Here is a 15,817-nt window from a genome sequence, read left to right as displayed (position 1 = left end):
TTGAAATGCCGCCTCCACAGTAAATAAGTGTTTATTTGGTAGGCAAAGAAAATTTATCAGCTGTCTGGGTTAACAGAGAAGTTAATCACCTACACAGCACTATATGGCTCAAGAAATGACAAATCAGATTGAATCCTTCAGTTTGGGCAAGGGATAAGATTAACAGAATGGTTTTTAAACAATAACTCTGGACTCAGGTACACATAATGTTGAGTCCTTGTTCCACCACTTGCCAGCAGTTTGTAACTTTGGACTTGTTGCCTTCTCTCTACAAGGGGATAATATCACCAATCTTACATGGTTTAACTGTGGTTAAATAAGGTAATGTATGTAATTGCTCAGCACACTGCCATGGAACATGGTAAAGAGTATCAGGATCAAATGGATGAATGGATAATTGACCAGAGTGTGTAACCGACAAGAAACTTAAATGTTACTTCTTTTTCCTCAATATCCAGCCTCCCTCTGTGATTTAGACCTAATCCCATTTCTTAAAATTAAGGAAATGAAAAAATAAATAAGGACCTTGTCATTAACCAAATTTCAATTAGTTATTAAGATCAAATAGGATAATGTGTGGAATTATGTGTTTAAATTACAGTCGCTTTACTATGGAAGGCTGTTTCTTGAATCTTTAGTCATAAAAATTTGCCCTTTATCTCTGGTTCTCTATTTTAAAAGTCAAGGCTGTTTAAACAAACTAGAAACTAGGGAGTCCCTAAAAGCTTCACGCAGATTCAGTTTCTTAAAGGAGAACCAAAAGTTTTCAAAATGTCCATATATAAAAGAGCAGTGGCATATTAACTACTTTAAAAGCCTTTTCTTCTACCTGTAATTTTTTAGAGGATTTTCATTAAAATTTCACTTATAAATTTTTTATAATCATGAAATTGTTTTTAAATGTACTGAAAGGCATACTTTTATGGATGATATGGATGTCTATTTTATTAGCTTAACTACATCATTTCTTAATACAGGTAAGGTTTTCTCACTTATAAGATCTAAAATTAGATTGCATAATTACTTAAAAGTAGTCATGGTTAATGTAATGCTAATGACTTGAAGCACTATTATAGATTCTAACTGACATAATTTGTAAACTGTCATCCTTATTCTCGTTTAAAGTATAGGAAGCTTTTTAAAATTGGTATTTATTGTGCCCTAAAGGATATACTTTACCCCTAGCATAATTTTTCTGGGAACAAAACACTGAAGGTAGAAAATTGGTGGGATTTCCTTGGTTCTGTGCTCTTCGTTTAATTTGAAGATGACAGTATTGTGTTTGTCTCTGCAAAATAGTATCAAATGCGTGATCCATAACATGGTATCTTTTCACAGCCTCAGTGTTTACTTGCCTGGCAATAGCATTGGGATTTTACAGAATCTGGAAATAGTTGAGAAACTATGACAGTATGCCGCTGCTGCCGCAGACTTGAGAACACTACGCCAGGCTACGTTTACTCTGAACATGGAAGTTGCAGCAGATACTCAATACAGCAAGATTATTCAGAGTACATATGGACTAAAAAATATTTTTAAGTGGGAAGATACGCTTTGAGTTGGTGTTTTGTGTGCCTTTATTTATTTTATTATGTTAAAAAGCTATCATTCAAAACCTGATTGAGATAAAGAGGCTTTTTGTCTTTACCCTTTTCATGGTTCATAGAAACTGATCCAGAGTTCTCTTGTGTTTGCTTGAACAAATGTGTATCATTTAGGATTTCTTTGATGTCTGCTGCAAATTTAAAAACTACTCCCAAGCCTACATACTTGTTATTGTATTCAGCTTCCCTGGTAACTGCTGCACAGTTACTTTTTCATAGAAAATAAAATCTTGTTCTAACAAAGTTGCTTGGATTTTCAAGGCAACTTACCATATATGGAGACTGGGTTTCTTGGCAGTAAATTAAAACAAGGAATTTTAAAATAATGTGTGCCCTAGTGCAACTGTAGGACACCTGGTGTGAAATCTTCAAGTTGCTATGACTTGAGCTCTGATTATTACATATACTTAAAAATTTTTGAATTTACAAATACCAGTTTATCCCTGCTTCTTAGGGACCCATCTTAAATTTATTACATAAAATGAAGAGGTGTTTTTTTTGTTTTTTTTTTTTAATGATTCACTTAAATTCAATAAACTTCTACTTGGTGACTAAGTAGACCAAGCAGGATTATATAGGGACCAGTGAAGAGTCAGTAAAAATCCTTCACTGTATTTGAAAAACAGATCAAAGTTTATAATTCCTATTTTTGTCAGTCTTCAAGAATTTAGATACATGAATATTTAACAGTATGTAATTTTTTTAATATAAAGAAAAAAAAACAAGCAATGGAAAAAGCAGTGGTCACCAACGCTGAACTTAGTGATTGTTGTTGTTGAATAAGAGCTGCCATTGACTATACAAGAGGGAATATGCTAAATAATCTATATTAGCTCACCTTTTCTTTTTTCAAAGCAGTCCTCTTAGGTGGGTGGTAATATCCTTATTTTACAGCTGAAAAAAACAAGCTAAATGAAGTTAAGGCCACCCAGTTGTAACTTCCTACAACCGTGGTTGCCAAGGCTGTACAGCAGACAAGCCACACAGTCATCATATGCCAGGCAGGCTCTTTCTTACTCAGTGCTCTCATCACCTACAAGTTGAAGCCTGTGTGTCAAGAGATGAACAAACAACTAAGGCATGAGGAAAAACATTTGATGTTAGATAACATCTTCACTCCAATTTTTGTGTAAAAAACATAATGTGGAAATATATAGAGATCTATATATATTTGGTCTTTGTCCCCAATTTCTGGCACGATCTCCTAAAACCCTTGCACTTTCTTGATAGGGGTAGTTACAAGCTTCTGTTCTCTTGGCACAAAACTCCTAAAATCCTCCAGATTTCCTGAATAGTAAGTGTGTATTCTGTATGCTGAGAGGACATGCGGCCAGGAGCCCTTCTATAATTTCAGACTGGGGACTGGTTGCCAGATAGACCAAGGCGTGATTATAGACTGGAACTCTCAGCCTCCCTGACCTCCCAACGCAACTGCTGGGAAAGGAAGAAGACAGGAGAGGAGCTGAAGGTTGAGTTCAGTTCCCACTGGCCAATCCAAGGAACACATCAGGGTGCTTGGAGGGTGGAAGCCCCATGCACCTCTCACTCACACTTTGCCATCTGCATCTCCTCCATTTGGCTGTTCCTGGGATGTATCCTTTCTATTATACTGGTCATTCCAACCAACTGGAACCTGAGGAGGGGGTTTCCTGAACTGCTGATTAGTCAGAAGTATCCGTGACAAAGTGGGACTTGCAAAAGGGTGTCTGAAGTGGCGACATTCTTTTGGGACTGAGCTCAACCTGTGGAGTTGGACGCTAACTGGGAAGTTAGTGTCAGAACTGAAATGTTGGAACACCCAAATGGTGTCCAGAAAATCCAAGAATTGGTTGTGGTGGGGAAATACCACATAACAGGACACACAACAGGATGTTATATAACACCTGCATAACCGGACAATAATACATATATGTAATTTATGACTAAATATATATAATTTCAGGGTTGTATTACAATTTTGATTCAGTGGCTGTAATTGACCCAGAATAATAATGGTTTAAGAACAAAGAGGTTTACATTCTCACTTACCTACCGTCTAGGTATACGCATTCCCAGGCTAGTGTGTCAGCTCCAGGTATCCAGGCACAGGATCCTTTTTATCTTCTTCTTCTGCTGTCCCTGGTGTTGCCCTCATTCACAGGGTCCAGTGACTCACCACCATATTCACATTCCAGAAGTGGAAAGGGACAAGATGTGGGCAAGCCCCTTCCCTTTAAGGTCATGACCCCGAGGTTATAAACACACTTTTTGTTCACACCCTATTGGCCACAACTTGGTGTCTTAGCTGCAAGAGAGACTGGGATGTCAGCTTTTATCCTGGGCAGCCACAAGCCCAGGTAGTTCCTAACTCTGTGGAAAAAGGAGAAAAGGCACTGGGGGACAACCAGAGAACCTCTTCCTTCAAGGGTGCATGCTTCTGTGACAACACTCTTCTAGTTATTTCCTACTGCACTGGTAGAGAGACTGGAGAGGGGGCCTAGATTCACTTTAGGGTCACCAGGCTGGATGGTAGGCTGTGTGTAATCCCAGGAGGTGAGAAACTGGATTTGGGGATTCCTGTAGTTAAGATTGCAGACTCTGGACTTGCCCCACTAAGGTTAGAATCCTGGCTCCACTGTGCCGCGTGATTCTGCACAAATCCCATCTGTAAACTCTACCTATCTCCTACTGCTGTGCTGAGAATTACAAGATAATACATGGACAGGACTGGGCACAGGACTAACCCATACTAAGTACCAAATAAATGTTTTATTACAGATCGAAGGCCTCTTGCAAACTACAGAGAAAGTAACAATACTGATTATAAAGGTTATCAAAAAGAATCGATAAGGCATTTTTAAAAACTTGCTTACAGACCCCTGACCAGCCCGAACTAGTCTTGCGTGCAAACACGCTCATGTCTGGGCAAACTGGTCCCAATGATGCGGCGTCAGAATGGCTTTTCAGGGAAAGTACATGCCAGAGCCCAGAGGGTGGGCAGTCTGGTGCGTGGAGAGAAGGCTGCTGCCTTTCACAGGGAGGCAGATCCAGACAACCGCCCAAGTCACAAATTGGCTACATTGAGGAGGAAGTGGGTAGAGTTAGAAAGGAGGGCATGAAGTCAGAACTGAAACAAAATCCTGTTGTTTTTTAGTCTGCAACAGCAGGGGGAGGGAAGAGAGAATAATAAGCCATGTGTCTATTATCCTGTCCAGTCGGCCTCATATTTATATTGCTTTCTTACAAAGCTTGCAAGACAGAAAAATGGATTGAATCCTAAAACAGATTTAAATCAGTATTTTTAGCAAACATACGGGTTTTTTTTTCTTTTACAAGAGCATAGTTATATTTTATATAAAACTTTCCAGAGGCATTTGGTTGTTAGTGTAAAGATACCCTTTTACTCATCTTATTTTGCATTTTCTCCCAACTCCAGATGTTTAAGTCATTTGAAAAGTTTAAAAAATAATACTCTAGAAAATAAAAAATAATTTTTAATGTCTATATTTCTTTCGATTACTAGACTTATAAAGTTTTTGTTAATACTTGTAAAATTAATTCCTCATAAATGTAGAGCCTTGTCTACATAAATATATTAAAAAATATTCTGGGAGGGGGAGCCCAGCTGAGTGCATAGAATTTTAGCAATCCCTTTGATACTATAACATATCTCTGCCTTCAGAATTGGAATCGTACATAAGACGAACTCTGAGGAGAATTTGTATAGATTTACATTTATATCAATTTACAAGAAAAATAAAGCAAGTTTATTTAAAGTTATTCCACTGATTAGTATCTTCTCACAAAAACTCCCCCAGAAGACACCTTTTTCTTAATTCGCTTCTTCTCTTTGCTTGACTCACAAGAAGAGTCATCTTCCTAAAAACAAAGGAAAAGAGGGCCACATGAGATAACTACTCTAGACACAATTTCATCTTTCTCCATTATCTGTTCCACAGGAAAAATTGAGCCATGCTATTATTTTCAACTCTGGACTCCATTTCTTTTAGGATTCTGTGTAAATTTTCCAATCTGAGGGACAGTACATATATTCTGTGCTGCCTCACAGACTAGAGGACACCTAGAGAAATCAGCCAGTCCTGTCTGTACCCAAAATATCCCATCCCCAAAAGAGAACGCCTAGTGATTTCTGCTTTTATCTTAGCCTAGCACTTCTCAGTTTACTGCTCTCTGACTTGGGCAGTGTTAGAGAGCCTGGAATCGTTGCAAGCCCCATCGTTCTAGGAATCACGTTTCTTGGTTCCTCCGTTTACACAACATCCCTCTACCACCTACTCTGTCTGCCACTGTTTCCAAATACTTCACATTCATCGCAGTATCATCGACACCCAGCACAGAGGGCTCACTTAACGAATGGCATGGGAAGGAGCAAGAGAGGGCTAGAAATACAATAGATGCTCACTGGATGTTAATCCTTTATGACTAATTCTCCCCACACCCAGCTGGTCTGGACAGAGCTGAATGCAGGGGCTCCAAGAACAGCACAAGGCACAAGACCCTGGGCAGGGCTGGGCAGACCCCTGAACTTATTCCCCAAGCTGTTCCTGCCCACACCCTTGGGCTACAAAAATAGTTATCAAAACAGTAATAGTTATTATTATCAATAATATCAGTTAAGTGAATTATATACGTCAGACTATCCTAGGAGACTACCCTGAGAAATTGTTTCCTGGATAGAAATTATACTATTCTCAGATTGTTTTGCAGGGCAGAGTCTTTAAGGTACAGCTGAATGTAATCATAGGTCCTGACCAGAAGGTGGCAGGAGATTAAGGCAGACTTTCTTGAAGATAGAAATGATCACTGAATGGAAAGTTCATTTGAACTTCTACTTTATATATTTAGACTCCCAAATAAACTAACTCCTCCTACTCTCAGAAGCACTGGGCTCTACACATTTACTTATCTACTGACCATATTTATTCAACTTGAATATAGAAAATGAAAGGAAGGAAAAAGGAGAAAAGGATATGCCGAAGGGGGAATAGAAATACTATGAGTACTACCAGATAAAAAATACCTCAGTATTTCCACACAGTATTTCATTTAACATCAATACAATCTCGTGAGGTAAGTGCTTTCCCCCTTTTAAAGAAGAAATTGAGACTCAGAAACTTTTTCAGAAAAGCAGTACCAGGACTGCAGCTGTCATTAGATGTCGGCAACATTCGCTCATTCACAAAAATTCAATTAACCTTGAGCAGGGCTGCAAATAAACAGTGGGCCCAGAGGACAGAGCCCTCGAGTCAGCTCTCCTGAAAACCTACACACTGCTGGTAGAGAGCAAATTTTTGAAGGAGGATGTGCTGGAGAGTATGGACTCAAACCCAACCCTGAAAACAGACACTTGAGGGTAAGAAAATATTTTAAACATTCACTAAAAAGCATCAGTATTCTAGGCAGGCAAATCAATGTGCAAGGACTCAGAAGAAGGTGAGGCTCGGGTACTCTCTGAGGCATCTAGGAGCGAGACAAAACAACACAGTTCCTGTTGTGGTGGCAGGGTCGGCAGAGTGCCTGCCCCAGAGTGACAAGGCAATGACCAGGCTGGGACTGTCAGCGGTCATTAACGGAAGAAAGGGTCCCCTAGTCTTCTAGCTGACAGCCTGTGACTGCGAGGGCTGGCCTGTCTGTGCAAAACTCCCCCGGGGGGCTAAGTGTGGTACAAGGTGAGCACCACAAAACAAGAGAATGGGTTATTATAATTAATTACACCTCTTGGGAAATTAAGGACTGGTGAAATACTGAAACATGGCGAAAGCATTTGAATTTGTACATGCAGACAAACACACATACGTGTTTGTAAATGAATCGAACATTGTAGAAAATGAGGCCTGCCAAACGGTTCCCCATAGCTTCCTCCGGAGACCGGGACTTGGTGTGGAAGGGAACAACTGCCCTGTTTTTAACATTTTACAACAAGCACACAGACTATTTTAATATTTTAAAGGTAGCTATTAGAGACTAATGATAAGTTTGTGCAAAATATAAGGAGCCAGGAAGTGCTTTTCAGTAAACAGGTTCAAGGTGATACGGGTCCGGAACAGAATTAACTCACCCGTGATGACTGAAGAAAACATGTCCGTATGGAAGGAAAATATGAGGTGTACCTGAAGCCCTACGCTGTGTCACATGAGCTTCCCCAAGGGCCACATCAAGGCTGTCTTCACTCACAGGAGAGAATGAGGATCACAGTGTATCCCCAGGGTGCTCTCTGCCTGTCTACTCTGAGACAAGGCGGCCTGAATACAAGCACCGCTGGGGGTTTCCTGCTGTTTCCACTATATTCTCTATACTCCACCTGCTTTTCAATATTTGTTTTTTGTATCTGTTTTCCATGTTCATTCCTTTTCAGCTTCCTTCTACAGAGTTGTCCTTCCTGTCACTCGAAAGCATCTTTCTGTATTTCAGAGCTATATTCTGAATTTCAAATTCATATTTCTAGCTATAAATTATGAGAAGAGCTAAGGCTATGGGGTCAAAAGCCAAAAATTAAACACTGGTCCCACCATTACTAGCTGTGTGAATTTAGACAAGTCACTCAACCTCTCTAAGCCTCGGTTTCCTCACATGTTAAATGAGGGCAGATCAAATGACATATGATAACACCTGAAAGAACTTTGTAGAGGTGAAGTGTTAACAAGAGTTAGCTTTCATTACTCTGTAATCTGAATAAAGGGATGCACCGACAACTCCCACCCTGGCTCCTTTCTACTCTTCAAACTTCTTTTGAGGATATGCTTATTTGGGCATCACATATACTAAAAACTTTTTTTGATGAGCTAAAGCTATCTTACATGGACTCTATTATACTTTATTTTGGCTATTTAGAATGTTAAAATATACATAGTTTAACTGTCTGGGAATTCTTATCAGTCTGCTTATTAGAAAATTATTTTTTCCAGCGCCTGGGTGGCTCAGTCATTAAGCGTCTGCCCTCAGCTCAGGTCATGATCCCAGGGTCCTGGGATCAAGCCCCACTCAGCCAAAGGCCTGCTTCTGCCTCTCCCACTCCCCCTGCTTGTATTCCCTCTCTCACTATCTCTGTCAAATAAATAAATAAAATCTTAACAAAAAGTAAAAAGCTTGGGGCATCTGGGTGGCTCAGTGGATTAAAGCCTCTGCCTTTGGCTCAGGTCATGGTCCCAGGGTCCTAGGATCGAGCCCCGCATTGGGAACTCTGCTCAGCGGGGAGCCTGCTTCCCTTCCTCTTTCTCTGCCTGCCTCTCTGCCTACTTGTGATCTCTGTCAAATAAATAAAATCTTTTTTAAAAAAAAGTATTTTTTCCTTCTATGTCTCAGTAACACTGTACACTTATGAATGAGGATGATGTTCTAACTGGTACCTATATGGATAGATACATATGTATGTGTGTGTACAGATCACATATTACACATAAAGATATAGCCATGTAGAGAGATATATTCCTTTAGTCTTTACAACACTTTACAAAGTATAAATCATTATCTCCAGTTTAAAAGTACGGCCAAGAGATGAAATGACTTGTCCAAACTAAAAAAGGTTGTGGCCAAGAACCAAACCCAAAGAGTCCTAGTCCAAAGCTTATGCTCTTAGCTACTCTTCTATACTTCTTGAGAGAGAGAAATGTGCTAAGGAGGACACCAACCACAGCAAAGCTGGGGACCTGAATCCTTTCCAGTGTCTCCCTGAGCTGATCCACCTCTGCACGACACTCATCCAGCTGACCTTCTAATTTTTCTCTACGAAGCCGTTCGTACTCCAGCTGGTCCTGCAGCTCCTTGATAGTCCTGTCGGAAAAAAAAAAAAAGTTGTTCTCAATCTCCAGTATCAGCTAACAATTAATTTGGCCATAGTGAAAAGCATCCAGGCATTGCATGTACAGCAAATAAAACAAAGAAATAATTTACTTGACAAGTATGAATGGGGAGTCTACTACAAGCCAATACTGATCTAGACACCAGTGATATGGCAATGAACAAAACAGGCCCAATGCGCCCTCCTGGGGCCTACCTGAGCAGTGGAGGAAGAAAGAGCACAAATGAACAAATATATACTATGGGGAAGGTGAAAAATGCTACGGGAGAAAAAAAAGCAAGAAAAAGTGATTGATATCAGATGCTGTCGAGCAGAGGACTAACACTTTGCACACAGTGGCCAGGGAACGCCTTACTGAGAAGGGGTCTTCTGAACAGAGTCCTAAGGGAAATAAGGAGGGGAAGAGCATTCCAGACAGCGGGAAGAGCAAGGGTAAAGACCCTAAGGCGGAAGTATGCCTGGCGAACTGGAAGAAAAGCAGAAGCCAATGTGGCTGCGGTAGTTTAAAGGAAGAGCAATAGGTTGGGAGAGGCCAAAGGGAGCCAGAAAAGCAGGGCCTTAGAAGTCACAGCAAGGACTCAGGCTCTCTGAGCGAACAGGGAAGCCACCAGCGAGTCTGAGCGAAGAATTGGCATGATCTGAGATTTCTTCACTTTTGCTTTTGTAGTTTTTAAATGGTTTGTAAGTTACTATTAGTAAAATACACAAATGTCAGCTGAACATGAGTTTTGATTAACATGTAAAGCCTGTGAACACCACCACGACCAAGATATAGAATATGTCAATTGCCTCAGAAAGGTCCCCCATGCCTCTCCCAGGCAACCTCTGTTTGCCATAGGAATCACATTCTGAGTATCTATCATGTTAGGTTAGTTTTGCCTATGCTTATAAATGAAATTGTGTACTACATATTTTTGAGTGCCTGGCTTCTTTCAGTCAAAGGTATGTGAGATTTACTGTACCTAAGTTTTAACATGATTATTCTGGACACCGTGTTGAGAACAGACTGCAGGGAATGGGGGAGTGGGAATTAGGGGGCAGGGACAGGAAGCTGGGAGACATATCAAGAAGATGTTAAACTAAATCCAGACAAGAGATGATGTGACTTGAACCAGATGGAAGGAAGGTGGCATACACACAGAAGGGGAAATATCAGTAACAAAATATCAGAATAAACAAGCACTGCCTTATTGCTGGAGGGTGGGGGGAAGAGGATTCCCAAGGCAATCTGGGTGGGATGTCAGGTTCCCAGGAGGGCGATTTAAGAGCATTCGGCAGTAGCTCCGGTATGGAAGTGTGTGCGGCTGAGACTGAGAATAGGGAAGAAGAATGCCCACTGTGCAAGCCCAGAATTCAGGAAATAAGAAGGGGAAAGTCATTCCCAGGACACAGTAATACAACAATGCTTTGTTGTATTTTGACTCTGATCTAACTAACAGATAACAACAAAATCAAGAGGATATCCCTCAAACCAATACTTACCCAGTTTTTCTTGACAAACAGACCTAAAAGCAGGAATTTGTACCTAAAGAATATATCTTAAGATGTACTCAACATGAAGTGGAGAACCAATGCTAGAGAGTAATAAAGCTCACTCAGAAGACACACTTCAGTCTCAGCTGACGTGAAAGTACATTCTGGCTCAGAGGCAAAGCGATCTTGAAAAAAGAATCTGTTCAAAATCACATCAATAGTATAACCACTTCACAGTGAAATGCTATCATTAGAATTAAAAGTTCCGAATCATAGTCATCTTAGATAACAGGTTTGGAGTCCAAGAGACTCAGGTTCAAATTCTGGCTCCCCCCCCCCACCCTTCCTGTCCAACTGGACAGGAATGGTTAGAGGCGGTTGGTTGAAAAGCTCAAAATAGCCATGGTTTCAAAAAAAAAAAAAAAGTCTTGGGGCGCCTGGGTAGCTCAACCAGTTGAGCATCTGCCTCTTCATTTCCACTCAGGTCATGAGCTCAGGGTCCTGGGACTGAGCCCCATGTCGGGCCCCGGGCTTAGCAGTTAATCTGCTTGCGGTTCTCCCTCTCCCTCTCCCCCTGCTCAGGCTCACTCACTCTCTAAAATAAATAGATTTTTTTAAAAGTCTTAACTCTAGAGTGTCAGTTTTACAAGCTGAAGAGAGTTCAGGAGATTGGTTGTACAAAACTGTAGAAGTACTTAACACTACTGAATTGTACACTTAAAAATGGTTAAGAGGATACATTTACCTCTTAACAGTATATTTTACCACAGTTAAAAATAATCTTAACATCTTCTCTGTCTGGGGCCTTAAGAGAAAAACTGGAGAGAACCTTACATTCTTTGCTAAGGATGGAAAAACAAGTTGTTCGTCAACAAACCTTCACACAGCATTTAGAAAGGTAACTAAAACAAACCATTTGAGTTTTGAGGACATTACTTTTCAGACTCAAGCTGGTTTTTCTTCTGCTTTAGATCTTCTTCTGTTATCCCTCCCAGGTGTTTAAAGTTGCTCTCAGCAATTTCCAGCATGTGTCTCAATTCAACAATTTTCTTATAAGCTCTCACTGCAAGACAAATTGAATACAGACCTAGATTAGACCGACAACAGCTCGTGTGCTCATAGGATGCTGGTCCTGAGTATATGCTTCTGCTAGAGCCGGTGCTGAGTGCTCTAGGCAGGAGGTGGAAGGAAGGTGGCATATACACAGAAGGGGAAATATCAGTAACAAAATATCAGAATAAACAGGCACTGAAAGACCTACGTGGAGGACTCTTTTCCTGCTATTAGAGGATGTATCAAATTGATACAGCTATTAATACTATAAACAGGAAGGTTTAAAGAAGACTGCAGTTTCTTATGATTCATGGTGCATTAAAAGACCACGCATAGTCTACTATATATAAGAAAATTAGAAAAACTGGAATATGGTTGATACATTTAAAATAAGCCAGATCTAACCCAGCCCACAATTTTATGATTAATCACTTGTAATATCTATTTATGCGAGAGAACACTGGGGGAAAGAATTATTGAGAGCTGCTTTTAGCTATTATCCAACTACCAAAACTAGAATTTTCCTATTCTTTGCGGCAATGGCTCTTAACTTGGGATGATTTTCTCCTCCAAAGACATGTGGCAACATCTGGAGACATTTTTGCTTGTCACACTTGGGGGATGGAGAGAATTAGACTAGTGGCATCTAGAGGCTTGGAATGCTACTAAAATCTTAAAACACAAAGGAGATTTCCCCTCAACAAATAAGCATCTGGCCCAAAATATCAATAGTGCAGGAGTTGAGAAACCCTCCTTTATGGGACCAGGTTAGCAAGTCACAGCCTCTTCTTCCTAACCCTTAACACTGTGATTTATCTCTCAGTAGGCTATAGAGCTGCAGGTTCCAAACTGCATATATCAGAATCAACTGGGGTACTCTTTAAAAATGTACATTTGTGTCCCGTACCAGACCTACATGTTCAGGCATTACTGGTACTTAGTAAAAGTCCCTTAGACAATTTTTGATGTGCAGACAGGTTTGGGAACCACTGTAACCACTAACAACCAAGTAGAGGCAATTAAAAAAAAAAAAGTTACAGAAGAAGAGATCAAAAGAACTGTGCCTATTTAGCTTATATAATCATTCTTTAAAAAATAATATTAATTCTCGGGGTGCCTGGGTGGCTCAGGGGGTTGAAGCCTCTGCCTTTGGCTCAGGTCATGATCTCAGGGTCCTGGGATCGAGCCCCATCGGGCTCTCTGCTCAGTGAGGAGCCTGCTTCCTCCTCCCTCTCTCTCTCTCTCTGCCTGCCTCTCTGTCTACTTGTGATCTCTGTCTGTCAAATAAATAAATCTTTTAAAAAAATAATAATAATAATATTAATTCTCTAATATTTGAAGGCTATGTTTTGAAAGAGCTATTCTACAGAGTCATAAGAGGTAAAAGGTAGGATTAAATCAGATTAGCTCCAGGAAGAGACATTTTAACTCAACAAAGGAAAAACTTTTCAGCAGAAACAGTAAGAGCTATCCTGTATTTGTGGACACTATACTAATTTCCTTATACATTTTAATCCTGACAAACACTGTTAGATGAAAATGGGACCCCTGAGAAATAATGAGTATCTTGCCACTGAAGCTGACTAAATGGATGCTGGATGACATGTGAGAGGAATGTTGAGTCAAGAGTCAAACTTCAAATGGAAATAGGGCTCTATGATGCCATAGCCTTAAATATAATTTACTAAAGAATGGTTTGAATTAAGGCACAGTTCCAGGAATTCTGGAATGACAAGAAATCCAGTCTGCTGTAGGTGCTCTGACAAAACCTATTATCCCAAGAAGAGGCCATCTTGTCCTTTGGGTTTTGCTCTGGAATAAAATTAAATTGGGACAAGAAGACAGCACATGATTTCATACCTTCACCATCTGCAAACACCCTAGGCAGCTATCAGTGAGCTTCACTGTACAGCAAGGGGCTAAGAATAGAATTTTATCAAACATACCACAATAGGATACTGCTCTAGTCCCATCTTTGCTCTTTTCTAAAACATCTTTTCAAAATTTTGTGATTCACTGACAACGATCCCCTTAAAACATTTCTTACTCAAATAATTTCAAAAGTAAACTGAAAGTCTACAAATCAACCACTCATTTTCTGGGGTCCTAAGTCCTTGCTAATTCTCAATAGAATCACCAAAAAGTAACTTAAGCACAAATAAGAAAATAAAAAGTAGATAAATCAAACTTCATCAAAATTTTAAAATTTTGCAAGATTCCAGTCCAAGATGGCGATGAAAGACCCTAAACTCACCTCCTCCACAGACACACTAGATTTACACCTATTTATAGAGCAGTTGCTCCTGAGTAAGAACCGAAGGCTGACTGAACAGCTTCTGCACAAAGATGGAGAGACCACATAGAGAACAGCAAGAGAGACAGACACTGTGAAGGGAATCCTCATTCCTGATGTTGTGAACTACAGAGGGAAGGGACTACCTACTGAGGAACAATGAGCAGATTCATCTGCCCAGAGGCACAGAAAAAAAGGCAAAGTTTAAAGGAGCAAGCAGAATTAGAATCCAAACAGACGTCAAACAGACAGCCATAGCCAGCCTGTCCCCTCAGTAACCCTGGGCCCCTAGCCCACACCAGCCCCACCACGGTGGGCTCCAGGGTGGTGCCCACCAGGACACTCTGGTCCACACTCACTATAGCTCCAGCCACCTCACCAGTGTGACACAGACTCAAAGTGCTCTAGAACATCAAGACCCATACCACGCTGGATCAGGATGACTTGCTTGAGAATCCCCAGCACAGTGCAAGGAACCCCTCGGCCTGCATCCACCTCAGCTTCAGCCGCTCAACCGAGGAACCCCCTGGACAGAGTACCTTGGGGCATCCTGATTTGCACCCACTTGAGGTCTACCTGTCCTGCCAAGGTGCCCTCAATGCAGAGAGCCCTGAGCCACACTCAGCTGAGCGTCAGCTGTCCAGCCAGCATGCCCTCTGCAACTGGAGCCCCAGGAATACCCTGCCCTGCACCAACCCCTACTCTGCCCATGCCACCAGGGCAGCCCCAGCAGAGTGCTCTAGGACCTCCAGCCAGCCAGCCAAAGTCACCAGACAACACAAGGGACATCCCTACATAAGGCCATTCCTTCAAGTTTAAGAGAAGTAGCTGTTCTGCCTTATTCATAGAAACAAACATAGAAAGCCGAGCAAAATGAGACAGAAGAGAATGAGTCAAATTAAAGAACAAGATAAAACTGTAGAAAAAAACTAAACGAAATGAGGACAAATAATCCACTTGATAAATTGTTCAGAATATTGACATAAAGATGCCCATCAGACTGAAGAGTGGATGAACTCGGTGACACCTTTAACAAACAGAGAAAATATAAAGAAGAACCAATCAGAGTTGAAGAATATAATAAACAAGATTAAAAAAAAAAAAAAAAAAACACTAGAGAGGATCAACGTTAGAGAACACAGATCAATAATCCGGGAGACAGGATAAAGGAGAGCACCCAAGGTGAAGGGCAAAAAGGAAAAAGGACTTTAAAAAATAAGTGTCTGCCTTTGGCTCAGGTCATGATCCCAGGGTCCTAGGATTAAGCCCCGCATCCAGCTCCCTGCTCAGCAGGAAGCCTGCTTCTCCATCTCCTACTCCCCCCGGCTTATGTTCTCTTGCTGTCTCTTCCATCAAATAAATAAATAAAATATTTTTAAAAACTAAATCCTCTTAAAAACAAGCTGTTATTATTTTTCACAGCACTAGAACAAATAACCCTAAAACTTGTATGTTAAGTATGTAAGATCCTGAGTAGAATCTTTGTTCTTAAGAAAGAACAAAGCTAGAGGCATCAGAATTCCAGATTTCAAGATATACCACTAAGGTGTAGAAATCAAATCTTGCACAAAAATAGACAATAGAACAAAATAGAAA

At 40.6% G+C, this 15,817-nt stretch overlaps 2 protein-coding genes across 2 annotated transcripts in view; one reads left to right on the top strand and one right to left on the bottom strand.

The window, feature by feature from the left end:
• Nucleotides 1-1,647, top strand: part of CCDC90B (coiled-coil domain containing 90B) — a 37,393-nt gene extending 35,746 nt beyond the window's left edge. The window contains exon 9 of the mRNA XM_059411927.1: nucleotides 1,339-1,647. Within this exon, the coding sequence (XP_059267910.1) occupies nucleotides 1,339-1,394 (56 nt within the window). The 3' untranslated portion in view covers nucleotides 1,395-1,647. The remainder of the gene's footprint in view (nucleotides 1-1,338) is intronic.
• A 2,683-nt stretch (nucleotides 1,648-4,330) lies between these two features.
• The window catches only part of ANKRD42 (ankyrin repeat domain 42), a gene marked incomplete at its 5' end in the record, with an annotated part of 57,461 nt that continues 45,974 nt past the window's right edge, over nucleotides 4,331-15,817 (bottom strand). Inside the window, 3 exons of the mRNA XM_059400415.1 lie at nucleotides 4,331-5,462; nucleotides 9,233-9,374; nucleotides 11,812-11,938. Of these exons, the coding sequence (XP_059256398.1) occupies nucleotides 5,373-5,462; nucleotides 9,233-9,374; nucleotides 11,812-11,938 (359 nt within the window). The remainder of the gene's footprint in view (nucleotides 5,463-9,232; nucleotides 9,375-11,811; nucleotides 11,939-15,817) is intronic.

Source organism: Mustela nigripes, chromosome 1 (assembly GCF_022355385.1).
Source record: "Mustela nigripes isolate SB6536 chromosome 1, MUSNIG.SB6536, whole genome shotgun sequence".
NCBI lineage: Eukaryota > Metazoa > Chordata > Mammalia > Carnivora > Mustelidae > Mustela > Mustela nigripes.
Note: the sequence above shows the minus strand (reverse complement) of the source record. Positions and strands in the feature narration are given on the sequence as shown.